Source organism: Lutra lutra, chromosome 7 (genome assembly GCF_902655055.1).
Source record: "Lutra lutra chromosome 7, mLutLut1.2, whole genome shotgun sequence".
Taxonomy (NCBI): domain Eukaryota; kingdom Metazoa; phylum Chordata; class Mammalia; order Carnivora; family Mustelidae; genus Lutra; species Lutra lutra.
Genome location: NC_062284.1, coordinates 119,439,369 through 119,454,363, shown reverse-complemented (window position 1 = coordinate 119,454,363; position 14,995 = coordinate 119,439,369). Strand labels below are relative to the sequence as shown.

At 47.6% G+C, this 14,995-nt stretch overlaps 1 protein-coding gene across 5 annotated transcripts in view; it reads right to left on the bottom strand.

Moving 5' to 3' along the window:
- The window catches only part of FOXN3 (forkhead box N3), a 400,340-nt gene that overhangs the window by 167,108 nt on the left and 218,237 nt on the right, over nt 1-14,995 (bottom strand). For all 5 annotated transcript variants that reach the window (XM_047738590.1, XM_047738593.1, XM_047738594.1 and 2 more), the window contains one exon: nt 3,892-4,028. In XM_047738590.1, coding sequence (XP_047594546.1) covers nt 3,892-4,028 — 137 coding nt within the window. The remainder of the gene's footprint in view (nt 1-3,891; nt 4,029-14,995) is intronic.

Genomic DNA, 14,995 nt, shown 5'->3' with positions numbered 1-14,995 from the left:
ATCAAAGGTGCTTGCTGGCAACTTCTAATCATGGAAGTTAGCTTTGAGCACCTGGCCAAGGTGAGGGGTGCCAGGTTTTCCCACTATGAACCTCCTCTTCTGCTCCCTCCATACTCACTCTGTGGAAGCAAGTCATTCAATGCAGCCACTCCGGGTGGGGAGTTAAGCTCCAAATATCTCCCTAAATTGTCTGGAATTCTTTTCAATGGGAGATTTGTCTCTATGCCCATTTACTAATTCCATCATTTATTTACACCAGTGTGGACTCACAGAATCATACTTTACATTTTGGGTTATAACTCAACACTGTTATTTATTTTGCTCCTCAAACTGTCCCAGTTTTGGCCACTGGGAACAATTTCAGGTCAGCTCTTGGGTCTCTCTGTCATACCCTAGTGTTTTGTTTTTTGAGTATCTCCTTACCTTCCACTTCTCCCTATTTTTACCACCAAAATGCCTTACTAAGAAAAGGGCCGTCCGTCATGGGTGCAATTCTTTGTGTCCCCTTCCACCAAAACTCCTGGCCACCAGTATCTCGGAATGTGAAGTCACTGGCAGTGTAATTCGTTAAAATGAGATCCCACTGGAGGAGGGCAGGCCCCTCTGCCAATAAGACCAGTGTCCTTATACAAAGGGGAAATCTGGCACCAGGAGAGCACCAGGTGAAGATGAAGGCAGGGACCGAGGTTCTAGAACCCAAGGAATGCCAAAGAACGCCAGCGACCGCCAGACGCTAGGCCTGGCACTGATTTTCCCACAGCCTCAGAAATCAATCCTGCTGACACCTGGATCTCTGACTTCCGGACATCCAGATCTGTGAGAAAATAAACTTCTGCTAAGCCACTCAGTTCTGGGGTGCCGGGGTGGCTCAGTCAGCAAAGCATCTGCCTTCTGCTCAGGTCATGATCTTGGGGTCCTGGGATCGAGCCCCCCACACGAGGCTCCCTGCTCAGCGGGGAGTCTGCTTCTCCCTCTCCCTCTGCTCCTCTCCCTGCTCCTGCTCTCTCTCTCTAATAAAAAAAAAAAAATCTTAAAAAGTAACCTTTTTAATTATAAAAAAAAAAGTCACTCGGTTCTTACTCTGTTATAGCCAATGTCACTGAGCTCTGCATTTCCATCAAAAACAATTCACAGTTGGGGTGTCAAAAGAGGCAGGTACAGAGGAACAGCCTAACACACAACCAGAAGGGTACACTGGAACACGGAAGCCTGAGTCCACGAGCTACAATGTCCAGCACTGTATCTGGCCCTGAGCAACGTCTGGGGCAGTGCTGTGCGATGCCTCGTTGTCCCTGCAGTGCTCAGGCACCCGAGGATTGGTGTGGAGCTACTCGCCAGGCACACCTGCAAGCACGAGCAATAACCACCCACCCGGTACAATCAACATCACGCTAAGCACCAGCCCCGCCAACGCCAAGCACCTCCCAGGTGTCCCACTCAGATGACGAGTGATTCCCCACCTCACAGAGGACCTGCCAGATACTGTTAAGTTGGCATTTCTGGTCCCTGTTTAATGACGTGCTTTGTCCCACGTCCATCCTCCCCAAGTCCCATCAACAAGTGGCCCCACGGCTTGGACTTGAACCAGATACCACGTCACTGTAAGCTATCCAAATACTGTATGGTCATCCAGTCATTAGGACCCTAAACACACACACCAGACGACCCTGGAGCAAAACCCGAGCTCCGAGATGAAGGGATAGCTGTCCCCAGGACATAGAAAGTGACTTGTCCTCAGACTGACGACACGAAAGCAGCAGGCTAGCTAGAATCTGATCCGTCGTCTCACCCCACATCCAGTGACCTTTACGGAGGTGAAATCTGAGCGCCCCCAGGGGTAGATGCAAAAACTTTTTTTTTTTCTTCTGTCACCTGGGAGAAGAGGAATTGGAGGTGACAGAGCAGGATCTGAAGTCGTCCCCTGGAAATTACTTTCATCACAAAAGCTCTGGTTTGCATTTTTATGCCAATGTTAAAAAATCAAATGAAGTCATTAAGCTTAGGCCAGCTCCGAAAGCCTCTGCCTGAGTATGCAACCCCCAGAGCTCTGCCGTAATCCTTCAAATTATTAAATAATTACTGTGTTTCCCTTGGGGTCGCATTTGGCAACAAAGTACTGTCTAAATGAACCAATGATAGGACCCAGTGAATAACACTTACGTTCTTAACTTCCGAGGAACAAAAGGCTAAGAAATACTTCCAAGATACAAACTGGGGAGGAGAGTGAGGGTTTTCTGTGGGGTCTGGAGGGTGGGGGAATGGAGAATGACTAAGGAACCGGAGAATCTGGGGAAAATCCCAATAACGAGTGTCGCCTTCCCCACCAATGTCAGAGATCAGTAATTCTCCCACCCCAGTTCCCTTCCATCTCAGGAGGAGCTACAGCCACAAGAAGAAAACCAAGCATATGGCTCTGTCCTTCTGGACATTTCTACAATGTTGGCTGGCTTGCTCTGGAAAATCCCATTTCATCTCCTACAGCTATATGACCTCAAGTTGTCATTTCCAATAGAGTATGCTTGCGCTGATTTTTATGAACACAGACAAAAGCTGCTACAACCTTTTTTTTTCCTCCCCCAAATCTTTCAAACCAACTGTAGTTGCTATGTAAGGTTATTTGTTTCTAAGGCAACAGCGTATATCTAAGTACTAATGGCCTGTCCTTTTGCCAGGCAACAAACAGCCTTGTGATGCAACTGCACCTGTCTCGGCTACGCGTTGCTATGGAGATGCTCCAGTTGCTATGGCTACCATCACGCTAATCGCCCAGCAAAGGCAGACATACAGCAGTCTTCTCCGAGAGCCCAGCTGTTCTTGCGCGTCTCCTGCAGAAGACTGATTGTCTAGGGCCTGTGACGGAATGCTTCTCAACCAAGATGCACAAGAACTTCATTAATGTGCTTGCAGAAGATCACTTTGTGCTCCCCTCTGCACAGCAAACGCCAGACAAGGGGAAGAATCTGCAAAGAAGTGGACCATAAAACTACTGAAACCTACGAACCCATGCCATCCCTCACTCACAGAAACATGTAGCCCAAGGATAAGGTCTCTCAACTGGGTGCTTACGATAGAAACACGTTCTTACATTAAAAAAATATATATATATTGTTTTCCAGGAGGGAGGAATATATTTCCAACCCTAGCGCTATGGGAGATAAAATCAATTTTAAGATTTGTATCTGTGTTAATACTGTGGCTACTTTTTGTCGACGCTAACATTAACACCTCCATTTTTTTAATTTATTTATTTGCTTGTTTGTTTATTTATTTATTTTTTAAGGGACAAGCTTCCTACTGTCTCCTCCAATTACATCTTTGTAAAAATGGCACCCGTGACCTCACTGTCTTGACACAAATGGGCATGTTGGGGGGAATGAAAGCCTCCATTGTCCTCTGCTGTTCTCCTTGAGGAGGCAAACACCACGTAACCACAACAAAATGATCGCTGTGGAGCAGCGTCCACATGGAGACCAGGAATGACAACATTCGAGTGAGTCCTTGGGCGAACACCTGTAAGACGCCCTCAGTCAGAGGCTGGGACGACGGAAGCGCTTACCTGACTCATCCCTGTACTTCTTCTGTCCCAACAAACCGTGACACACGGAGATGTAAAAGCTGTCACCTTTTCTGGGTAAATGTTTCTACCCAGGAAGACAGTATTTCGCCCACTGGGAAGCCTTCTGAGCACGTTCCTCTGCAGCAGCAAGAAACGGTAAGCTTTGCGAGAAACATGACACTGTGTACGCCGCCGATAGTGCCTGACTTCTTTCTCATTTACCTGCAGCTATTTTTCGTATCATACAGCCTCTCAAATTAGTTTCAGTGCCCGTCTCTGCCAAAATAATGCAACTTCAGTAGACCAAAAGAAAAAAAAAAGTCTGAATTGCTTACCTTTGATATGCCTGAGGAGAGGCAGGAGGTGTATTGAACACGTGTGAGTATGGGTGGTAGGGTGTCTTTTTCAAAGCCTGAATTAGATTTTGTCTATACTCTGGGTCTATGCACCACAATGACCCTTTCCCAATGCTCTGCAAAGAAAAGGAAAACATAAAAATGATTAACAAAGCAACATTCAGTGTTCCACAGTATGCAGATGAATAGCAATTACCACAGTTACTTATTATGAAAAGCCTCTCACTTATGTGCCCTTGTCTGCCAGCCAGAAATACGTAATATTGGACACTGACCGGATGGCACCATAAAATGCACTTTGGTCCTACCTGGATTAAGTGCGGCACACGAAATGAGCATGCTTTTCCCAGGGGACGCTGGTACAATAATAGTGTAATTTTCACATCCCGGTGGCCCCCAAACTCAGATCCCTGTATTATTTTTCAGTGTCAACTCTGAAGGACGTACGTATCCCCCCTTCTAAAAAAACGTGTTCTAAATTTGTCAGATTTCAAATGGGGAAAGAAAAAGAGGGCAGGGTACCCCAAACTCCCATCACCGCTGTAAAAAATTTGAGAGTTGTTTTTTTAAACCATCTTTTTTCCGTTCCACTTTGCAAGAAATGGAAAAGTAATCTGCTTGTTTTTTCCTACTTACTCACAAAAGAATGACATTTAAGCTTCAAATGGATTTCTGTGATTCCCTTCCCCAAGAAACAAAAGAACTCGGGCAGCAGCAGGGGGGTGGGGGGGGGGGGTGCACAGGGAGCCCTAAGCCAGAAGCCAGAAGCCAATATTTATTTTCTGAATGTCTAAGTTCACATATTCTGCCCCCAGCCTAAAGGAGTTGGATCTTTATAAGTGAAACTTAAAAAAGCAAATTTTCTGAAACTAGTTCTGTGGAAAGACTTGCTTCTGAGGCCCACTTTTGGTCTGTGGACCACATTTTTATTTAAAAAAAAAAAAAAAAAGGTCAGTCCTTCTGTGAGGCCCACTGACCTGGCAGCAGGCCCATGGGCAGTCACTATTCTGAGTGCACGCTTTCAAGTGACCGAATGTACCCAAGCTGTTTGATAAAGTCGTTTGTAAATATTTACTGATTTAGAGAGAAAAGAAGTCAAATTACATAAACCCACACCCACCCCATGCTGGCAGCCAAGGGACTGGCTCTCTCCTTTTCAGAACTACTGTACGACAGAAATAATAGTACTGCTTAACTCTTAGAGGGGGGAAAATGTCCCAAGAAAATCCCTTAGAAGGGGGGGAAAAAAAAGTTATTCCTAAAATCTTTAAAGAGGATTTTAAAAATTTGTATTTCAGTCATGAGTTCACCCAGCAGTTGACAAACTGATTCACAGAACCCATTAAAATTCTTCACTAACACATCAGATTGGGGGGGGGGGGGGGGCAGAATTAACTCTTTCTGGTGCACTAAGAAGAGAGAATTGCTCCAAAAGCCAAGATCAGTGGCTGGGCACCCCAGCCTCCACCCCCCAACCGCCCCCCCGGGGGGGGGGGGGCGGGGGCAGGCGCAGAGACCTGAGCCCAAACACCGGTACCAGTCAGGCCAACCTGCCTAAGCAGAACACCAACGTTCTAGTTTAACCGGCTGGTTGGAAAATCCAACGTCCTTATGTGGCCTTTCCTTTCATGCATACATTTTCAAGCCCAGAATAGTTGAGGGGCACTGCTGATGCTCTCCCAGTAAAGCAGGAGGGCCACCGAAGGAGCTGCGGGGACCCACCTCTTCTTTCCTTTGGGAAACAGACACAAAGCGCACTTTCTAGAAGAGGTGTGAGTGAGGATGGGGCAGACCAGCAATGACCAAATCCAGACAATGTAAAACAAACCACAAAAGCTGGTAACTCAGGGCGGGGGTGGGGGGATGGTGGCAGCAAGGGGGTGGGGGGCGTGGTTATCCTGACTCCACCAAGGGTTCCCTGTGGAGCCTTTCGGATCTACTTGAACACAAGGCCTCTACCCAGCTACCTGGAGGGCCAGGACCCACAAGCCACCCAGACATCTCTGCCAAGGAGATTATCTCAGTTCTGGGAACCTAAGAGCTTTGTTTTCAAGACGGCCTTCAGGGTGGGGCCGTTTAATCTTACAGGGAATAAAAATATGACAAAGACATGAAGGATAATTGACCCTCGTAGGCAAATAACAGTAAGCAGGGAATGTGGTTTCTCTTAATCCCAGCCCAAGTATCTTTTTTTTATTATACTGCATTACTATTTATGAACTAAGTGGGAAAAAAACACAACTGGGGTGGGGGGGAGGGAAGAGTTGCAACGTAACTGATACAGGTGCAAGAGGCAGGGGTGGGGGTTACAGGAAGGACCAGGAATTCTGGAGCCATGGAGACCTTTCCTGTGTGGCCCTGGGCAAATCATGGTCCTCAGAAAGTCTTGGCTTCCTCACTGGCAAAAAACAGACCCCCTAAGGGTTGGGTGTGGAGCCCCAGCAACAGCATGAAGTCACACACTTATAACAGGCACCATGCCTACAAGTACTCGAGTGATGCTGGATGACGTCATGAACATCTTCTTTCTGACAGAAGAAAGGGAGCAAAGCTGGCCATCCAATGCCTTTCACTAAATCAGATCTGCGGGGTGCCTGGGTGGCCCAGACGGTTGTCTGAGACTCTTGATTTCGGCTCAGGTCATGATCTTGGGGATGTGGGACGGAGCTCAGCACAGGGCTCACATGCTGGGGGTGGGATCTGCTTGGAATTCTCTCTCCCTCTCCCTGCCTCGCTTTCAAAAATAAATAAATAAATAAAACAAAATCTTCAGAAATCAATCAATCAAATCTGATTTTCCCAAAGCTGTCCATCATAAAAGCAGCATCAAGTTCCAAGCGTGGCCGTGGGAGGAGTCTCCGGCAAACCCACAGGTACTGTCGGTCCTGGCTTGGCAAATCCAGCGTGGAGAGCCTTTCTGCTTTATTTCCGTGAGTGTCCCTGTCTGCCCTCTGCACACGGCTCACTCCATGTGCTCGCTCCCGTAACTTCTCCCGTGCTCAGGAAGCCACTTCCGATTCACAGCAGTCTTGCCCCTCGCTCCTCCAATTTTTCTTTCGCCCAGGTCTTCACACGGTGGTCATCAAGCCGAGGTTTAATTTCAAACTGCTCTGCACATGTGTACAACGGTCATTTGCTGCAGAGATGTGCCCAGGCTTTGGGTCATAACGATTCCCACCTTGATCAGTTTTGCATTTCACCGGGAGAGAACCTGGCACTGCTGATAGGTTTTTGCAGACCAGACATGAACTTCAAAATCTCACACTTAGGGACGCCTGGGTAGCTCCATCAGTTAAGTGTCTGCCTTCGGCTCAGGTCATGATCCTGGGGTCCTGGGATCAAGTCCTGCATTGGGCTCCCTGCTCAGTGGGGAGTCTACATCTCCCTCTCCCTCTGCCTGTCACCCCGCTTGCACTCTCTTGCAAATAAAATCTTAAAAAATAAAAATAAAAAATAAATCTCATACTTAAAATTTCCAAAGAGAGAAAAAAAAAAAAAAACACAAAAAGCATCTTCAGGACACACTCCAGGGACACTGTCACCTGCCTACCCCCTCCAATGACGATATATAGAGAGCTTGAAAGGAACAGGAAGAGGCTGGCCACAGCATCTCACCTCCAAGTGTCCTTCTTGGTCTCATGGAACACCACAGAAGAGTAAAAAGGTCGACTTGAAAAAATTTTTAATGGAAATATGCACAGAAAGAATACTCAAGTTTCTTAGGCAGGAAAAATTACATTTAATGCCCCTAACTGGGGAAAGGCAGCTGTAATTTGATTATAGTTGTGTAATAAGTTTAGAGTCAGAGCTTTTATAGAAATTTCTGCATCTCATCTGAAGAATAGGGTTTTTTTTTTCTTCTGTGACAATTGTGGGGGGCGACGCGTCATTAAATGCTAAGGAATTCAAAATAATAAGGAAAGAAAGATCTTCATTCAGAGACACATTTTTGTGTACAGATATTCTTTAAGATGACATTTATACATATATGTGTATATAAAGAGGAAAATGTGTCTCTGAATGAAAATCTTTCACACACACACGTAGCTTGAAAAAAACCAATGTGAAAAGGAGAAGGCTGAAGTAAGTTGAGTAAGAAGATAAGGATGAGGCCAAGGTTTGTGTTTTAATCAAAAAGCACCTGGGGAATAGCAGTCAGCTCCTCGTTAGCAATAAAAAACATCAGGACACAAGAGGAAGCCCATGTTGTAGAAAGAACTGATTAGTTGGAAAGGTTAAAAAAAAAAACAACGGAGATAAAACAACAACTAAACGAAGTCTTACATCTAACTTGTAATAATAACATTTTTTCCTGAGATGGTTCTAGCGACCCGTGACTCTCTCCCATCCCCTCATGTAGAGTATGTCGTCTGTCAGCCAGCCGTCCATAGATAGGGGTCTTCGGGGGCGGGGCGGGGGGCCTCTACATTAGGTTGTGAATTTCTGAGGATGAGTACCAAATTCTAAGATGATTTTCAAACTGTGTGCTCTCACGTTCACGGGTCATGGAGTCAGCGTCATGGACACAACGGGCACAGTTTTCATGACACCGAACAGAATCCCACAGACTAGGACACACATCTGGGGCAGAGTGGCATTCCGTGAAACGTGCGCGTGTGGACACATGTACACAGGCTCACGCTGGATCACAAGGAAACATACACTTTGTCTGTGGATTCTGGGTCCAAGACGTGTGGTACATGCTTGCTCTAGGACAATGGTTTCCTTTTCTTCCCCCCGTTCTCACCCCTTCTGAGGGGTAAAGCCCACTTCCAGCAGTGACAGAAGAGTCACCAGGATACCCCTGGCAGGGGAGGAGCCCCGCGGGGGAAGAGGGATGAGGCAGGACCCAGGTCAAAATGGAGTGGGGAGCTGGGTACGTGTTCTTGGTGCATCATTGGAAATGATTCTTCTCGATGGTTCTGATCTGCCATCTCGGGAGGGCGCTTCCAACACCACCTACCCTTGTTCCTTCCCTCCTCCATATGGTCCCCGCAACATGCCAGGCACCATGGGGGCGACGCTAGTGAATACAGAACAACACAAAAAGACACTGCTCTCTTGAAGCTTGGATTCTAGAGGGGGAAGAAGACAGCAAGGAAGTAAGCAAAGAAATAAATCAGCAAGATTGTACAGACTGGAGTGCCTGCTGTGAAGGAAATAATGAGCAACGAGTTAGAAGGCAGGGACCTGCCACCATAGGAATAAACGGGTTGGAAGAGGCAAGAGGAACTGCAGAGGTCATCATGACTGATGCCACAGTCCAGGCCTGAGGTGACTGGTGGCAGCAGGGAGGAGGAGGAGGAGGAGGAAGGGCAGCTTCCAGATGTATTTTGAACCAAATGGACCTGGCAATGGACTGGAAGTAACAGGTAAAGAAGAAAGATGGAGGATGGCTTGGTTTGAGCAACTAACTCGGTCAAAGACTTGGGGGAGGGGGGGTCCAGTGCTCATCTGAACGTATAACCCTCGAGATGTCTCCGAATTAAGAACTGCTGATCAAGGGACTTGAACGACCTTGCTGGACATACGCCCCCTCTTCCCTCCGCTGTAGGCTCGCTGACCCCCACCTTTTCTAGCAGAAGCTCGGGAATGCAGAAAGGTGGATGTGAGGTGGGCTGGCTTTAAGGTTCACCATCAACTGATTGTTCGACGGGGGGATTGGTAAACCTCTTCTTAAAGGGTCAGAGTAAATATTTTAGTCATTGGAGATCATCCGGTCTCTGCTGAAAAGCAGCCACAGGCATGAAGGACAGACATGCTGTGCTTCCAGAGTATGTGATTTACAAAAACAGAGCCCGTCGTTCACCACTCCCCTGCCCCACAGCTCTATACCTGAACCAGGGGTTTGGACTCAAAGCTCCTGCAGTTCTGGGAACCCAACACCAGGCACGGGATCTCCAGGAGCTAAGAGAGCTGGGCTGGTAGTGTGGGACTAGGTGGGTGGGGGCGGGGGGGGGGGGGGAATGATGACCTAAGTCAAGTGCTTCAAGGCACAAAAGGGGGAGGAGTCGAGCATAAAGAGGAGGAGGTACAGATGGGATGAGGGAGCCCATCAGTATTAAGAACACACACCTCTGAGCTGCACCTCACTAGGTGGGTCTCGGGGTCTCAATTTTCTCCTCTATCCATGAGGTGGTCAGATGAAATCATCCCACAGACTAAATCAAACTATATGCTTTGAGAACATGTTGCTCTAGATTCATCAATGTACGTGGGCCTTCATCGCTCCATCTCCTTCCCAGTGTCCCACTCACTGTGCATCAGAAGATGGGATGGGATGGGATGACATTTTTCATCAAGTTGCCACTCTCACCCAATACACAGAAAGTCTTCCCGGGATCTGGAGGGCGGGCTTACAATCTTCCGGAAAGAGCTCCTGCTATAGACTCCCATCAGCTGGTCCCAGGGTGTAAGAACACTTTCCACCCCCACCCCGCCAGCTCCTCCCCTACTGCGGCGCTGGTTCCCACTCAGGCTCCCCAGGGCCAAGCTGACCTAAAGGAAGAAGAGAGGGAAGGTGGCAGGGAGGGCCGGGGGCTGGGGGAGGGGCTGGCAGGTGCTGATACCCCAACAGTGGCAGGTTCCATCCTTTGCCAGAAAACCCATCCTCGGTACCCCCAGACCAGGCTGAATTGGGACTTCAACAGTTCACAAACCCATTCGAACTTCCCTGGGCCGAACCAAGAATGCCCCTTGGGTCTCATTCTGAAACAAGTCACTTAACACTTGTTGCCATGACACACCATGACAGAGAGACGGGGTCCACCTTTTTGGGCACAGGACCTCCAGAGGAAGGCAAACAATAAATGACTCCGAAAGACTCTGTAAGCTGACCAAAGGGCTATGGAACAGCAGAGGAGGACAGAGATGAGCCATACAGGGGAGGAAGGTGTGAACACTGTACACTCTCACACACACACACACACAGTCCTCAGCCAGCCCATCCTGCAGACCGACTCAATGCCCACACCGCCTGTGCAGGGCAACCCCCAGCTGGAATGGGCAAGCTCTTAAAGACAGGTCTCACTGCCCCCTCTCCCCTTCCCACCAAGCCCCCCAACATAGTCTCGCTCCCTTGCGTTCGCGCTTCCCGGGGCTTCCCGGGGCTGTCAAGATGGTGAAAGGCAACTATGCCCAGGTGCCCATGAGAGGGGCCAGAAGCAATGCCGGGGCTTTCTTGGGGAGCGTTCCAGAATGCATCCCACACATGGCTCCCAAGCAACAAAGGGATCGAGCTATGTGGTTCTGGTCTACACTGCTACCCTGCTGTGACGTGGTTCTGGTCTACACTGCTATCCTGCTGTTACCAGAAATAAAGCACTTCTCCTCCCAGCCTGCTTCTTCACCTCTGTATTAGACGTCATACTATCTTTTCTGAGTCATGTCGGGCTTACATGTGGTCACGCACAGGATGGCCCTAACTCAGTACCGAGCATGTAAAAGGCAGTTAATCAATTCAATGCTCCTCTCTGTCAAAGGAAGTCACAGGAGAAGCTGGGACATGCCAGAAAAAAGAAGAAAGAGAGAGAGGGAACAGAGAAAAGTTATGCTAACAAATGACCATGACCCCACCAAAATGCTTGGCAAGTGAGTGATTCCTAAAGGCCCTTTTTGTTCTAAAGTTCTGTCATTTATAATGTAAAGACATCAAGGGGGATTTTTGAATTTTAAATATTAAGAAAATGATCTGAGGAACTAGCCAAGTACATGAAAGAGAGAGAGGAGGAGTGAGAACAAAACTGATCACAACGAATTTTTATCTAGACAGATCATTGTTCATTTCCCACAACAAAACAGACAATTACTCCAGAAGAAAGATTTTAAAAAAAGAAGTCACGTCAGACACTTGAATTTCCCTAACAACTTTGCAGTGCGGCCCTGTTTTTAATGTCCCTCTGTGCTCTCCCTGTTCTGCTCTCTTTTTTTCCCCCAAAAGGAGGGGGAATGAAAAAAAAAAAAAGAAAAGAAATTATACTCCTGGTCCAGACAGAAATTTCACTCAAGACCCCAGCCTGTGTGCCTCAGTTTCTCTCCATTCTGGGGTGGAGCCCCTGCAGGCAGGGAGGACCAGGCCAGCCTGATGGCATCAGGAGCTGGAAACAGAGCCCCTGCTGATCACAGCCACTGGACAAGGCGTCCTCTGAATATCAGATATGGAAGTCACCCCCAATTCTGCAACCGTCTTGCTATAATTTTATAGACATGTTCCAAAAGATGGAAAGCATGATCAAGACGTCACCTGCACAATACTCGGAGAGGTGAGCTGTGTGGCAGTTCTGGCGTCCCACACCTCTGTCAGGGGCACACCTCGGCTATCTCATAACCACCCCCCCCAGTTCTTTCATGAGCATCTGCAGATCTGGGGGTGAGGGAATGCAGCAGGGACAGGTGGGCAAGGACACAGGGCACAGGTTCAATGCTTCATCTGCAGTGGCGACGCTGGCTCTGTGTGTGTTAGTCACTGCAGGAAGCTCACTCCTGTCCTTGCATTCACACCGAAATAAAACCAAAATCAACCCAACATTTGCCTTAAAACCAGGTGCGGTGAAGGGGGTGGACACTGAGAAAGGAACCCTGTTCGTCAGTTTCCCAGGGGTCCGCTTTGCAGGAATCCCTCTTTGGTTCACTCACGACCTGGGCATTACTATTCATAACCTCCACTAGCCATCAGGCCAGCTTTCCTGGGGAGGGACTGGGGGCAAACCTGGCGCAGGTCCATGCACGAAGGCAGGCAGAGCTCCCATGTGTCTGGGTTGAAATGAGTTATTTCTCCTATTCTCCAGACTGCCGTTTCCCAACTGCCAAAGGCAGGCGGGAGCTAGTGCACTAAAATCAATCAATAATAAAATGATCAGCAAACACCTGAAATATAGTTATGAATACTGTCAAACTCCACACCGGTGATCTCTAATAAAGAAAGGGGAACGCACACCCCCACAACACCACCACCACCTCATGCTCTAAATCAGAAGGCCGAATAATTAGCATCCGCAGAATCACTGCTTTATCCAACTAAATCTTCCAAATTCGTTTCACCCATCTGTCCTCTGGGCATGGTTAGCAGCTAAGGCTTAACTCTTTTCCCGGATCTACAGGCTCACAGTGTTACCTGGGCAGGCTGAAAAGGAGTATGGGCACAGAAAGGTTTAGAAAACTTTCAAGCACTTGCAAAACACACAGGAAGTATGAGAAGCTGGTTGCTGGATATGCTTTAATGACAGCCAGGCTCCACCACTTCAAAGAGGTGAATTCAGATGAATTCCAGATATCGTGTGCCCCCCCCACAATAGATGGATAAGTAAATTCTTCCTGACAGCTAACAACTTTATTACAGAAACAAAGATATGCAAATGTAGGTTTTTATTTGTCATCTGGTATGAAACAAGAATGGGCAGTGGTGTGATAAAATGGTCCAAGATGTGGATATATTCCTTTTTATCATTTTTTAATAACAGTTGTTTGTACCGGAGACGCGATCTTAAAATAAAAACCGCGTAAGCAAATTACAAAGAGGACACGTGATAGAATAAAAGACATATATTAGATTGCCTTTTCATGCTTTTTTTTTTTTTTTAAGTTTAAAAGGCAAACTCACTTCAAGCCAATAGATACGAAGGGAGATAAATTTACCATTCATTGCACTGACAGAAATAGAAACTCAGTTATTTTAAAAGTTCAAGACCCAGGGGCACCTGGGTGGCTCAGTCGGTTGAGTGTCTGACTCTTGATTTTGGCTCAGGTCTCAGGTCATGATCTCAAGGTTGTGGGATGGAGCACCGACCGCACTGGGCTCCAAGCTCTGCACTCGGTCCCTCTCCCTGTACTGCTCCCTCCCCAGCTCATATGCGCTCATGCTCTCTCTCTCTCTAATAAATAAATAAAACCTTAACAGAAAAAAAAGTTCAAGACTCAGTAAAGGACTTATCAACTGACAGTATGACGTGGAGAGGGAAAAGAGGACAGCCAGCTCTAGCTCTGCGCTCACACTCTTTCTAGCACCTCTACTTTTTTTAAAGTGACTCGGATGCTGCAAAGGATAATTACCACAGTAATGTTTTATGGAGGGTAATAAAGGCACATGTGGGTCTGACAAACAGAGACACCCTCGACTGGATTACACCTGGCCCAGCTAGTGACATTTTATCTGCTCGTTGTCAGTAGTCACTCATCTATTTTTAAATGTTCCAATATGATCTTATCTAACTGGCACATATAATTTGATCACCTTAGTTCCATAACTAAATGTTGTCAAATGTACCTGGCCAGGTAAAAGTTACAGTTATGGGGTGTGTATGTACTGGGTTTCAACCTGACAGTGATGACATTTAAAAAAGAAAAAAAAAATCATAACCCCACCCCCCCAACCCTGGAAAACAGGCATGCTGGGTTATTGGTTTCTTGATATGTTTGCTTTGCAAAGGGGTGGTCGCTGGCCACAGGACCAATAGGTCACCAGTCTCCCGCACGTTCCACACCAGTGGCCTTTGCTGGGGTTCCGGGGCCGGGAACCCAGCTTTTGGCCACAGCATCTTGCTATAACTGACTCAGCCCACTTGGAGGGAGAAACTGCCTTTCCAGCACCTTTCAATTCTGGCACAAGTATACCAGTGGCAAAGGCGATCTTTTCAACAAATGGCGTTTGAGAAGAGGCTGAGGGGGTGACATCGGCTGCAAGGACAAACCTGAAAGCAGCCCCAACCCAGGCAGAAGAAATGACAAGGAGCAAATGACGCTGTAAGTGTTATGGATTCCTCTTCTGATCTTGTAGGTGCTAATCAAGGTGGGGTTGGGGTGGGCAGAGCCCAGCGGGAGTAGAGGGCATGGGCCAAACTGGTTTGGGGTGGGGAAGGGTGTCAAGAAACCCGCCGGTAAAAAGAGGTAAATCCAGAACTCCTAAAGAACTGAGGCTTCCCAGGCACCCTCGGCAAAGGGCAGGGAGATGCCGGAGAGGTAGAGAGGACGGAGGGGTAGAACGAACTAACCATGTGATTAGCACTAAGGGAAACATTTAAGGGAACAGAATCTACCCAAAAAGACAAGCTCACCTGGACCCGGGGAACCGTGTGAAACCACAGGAAAA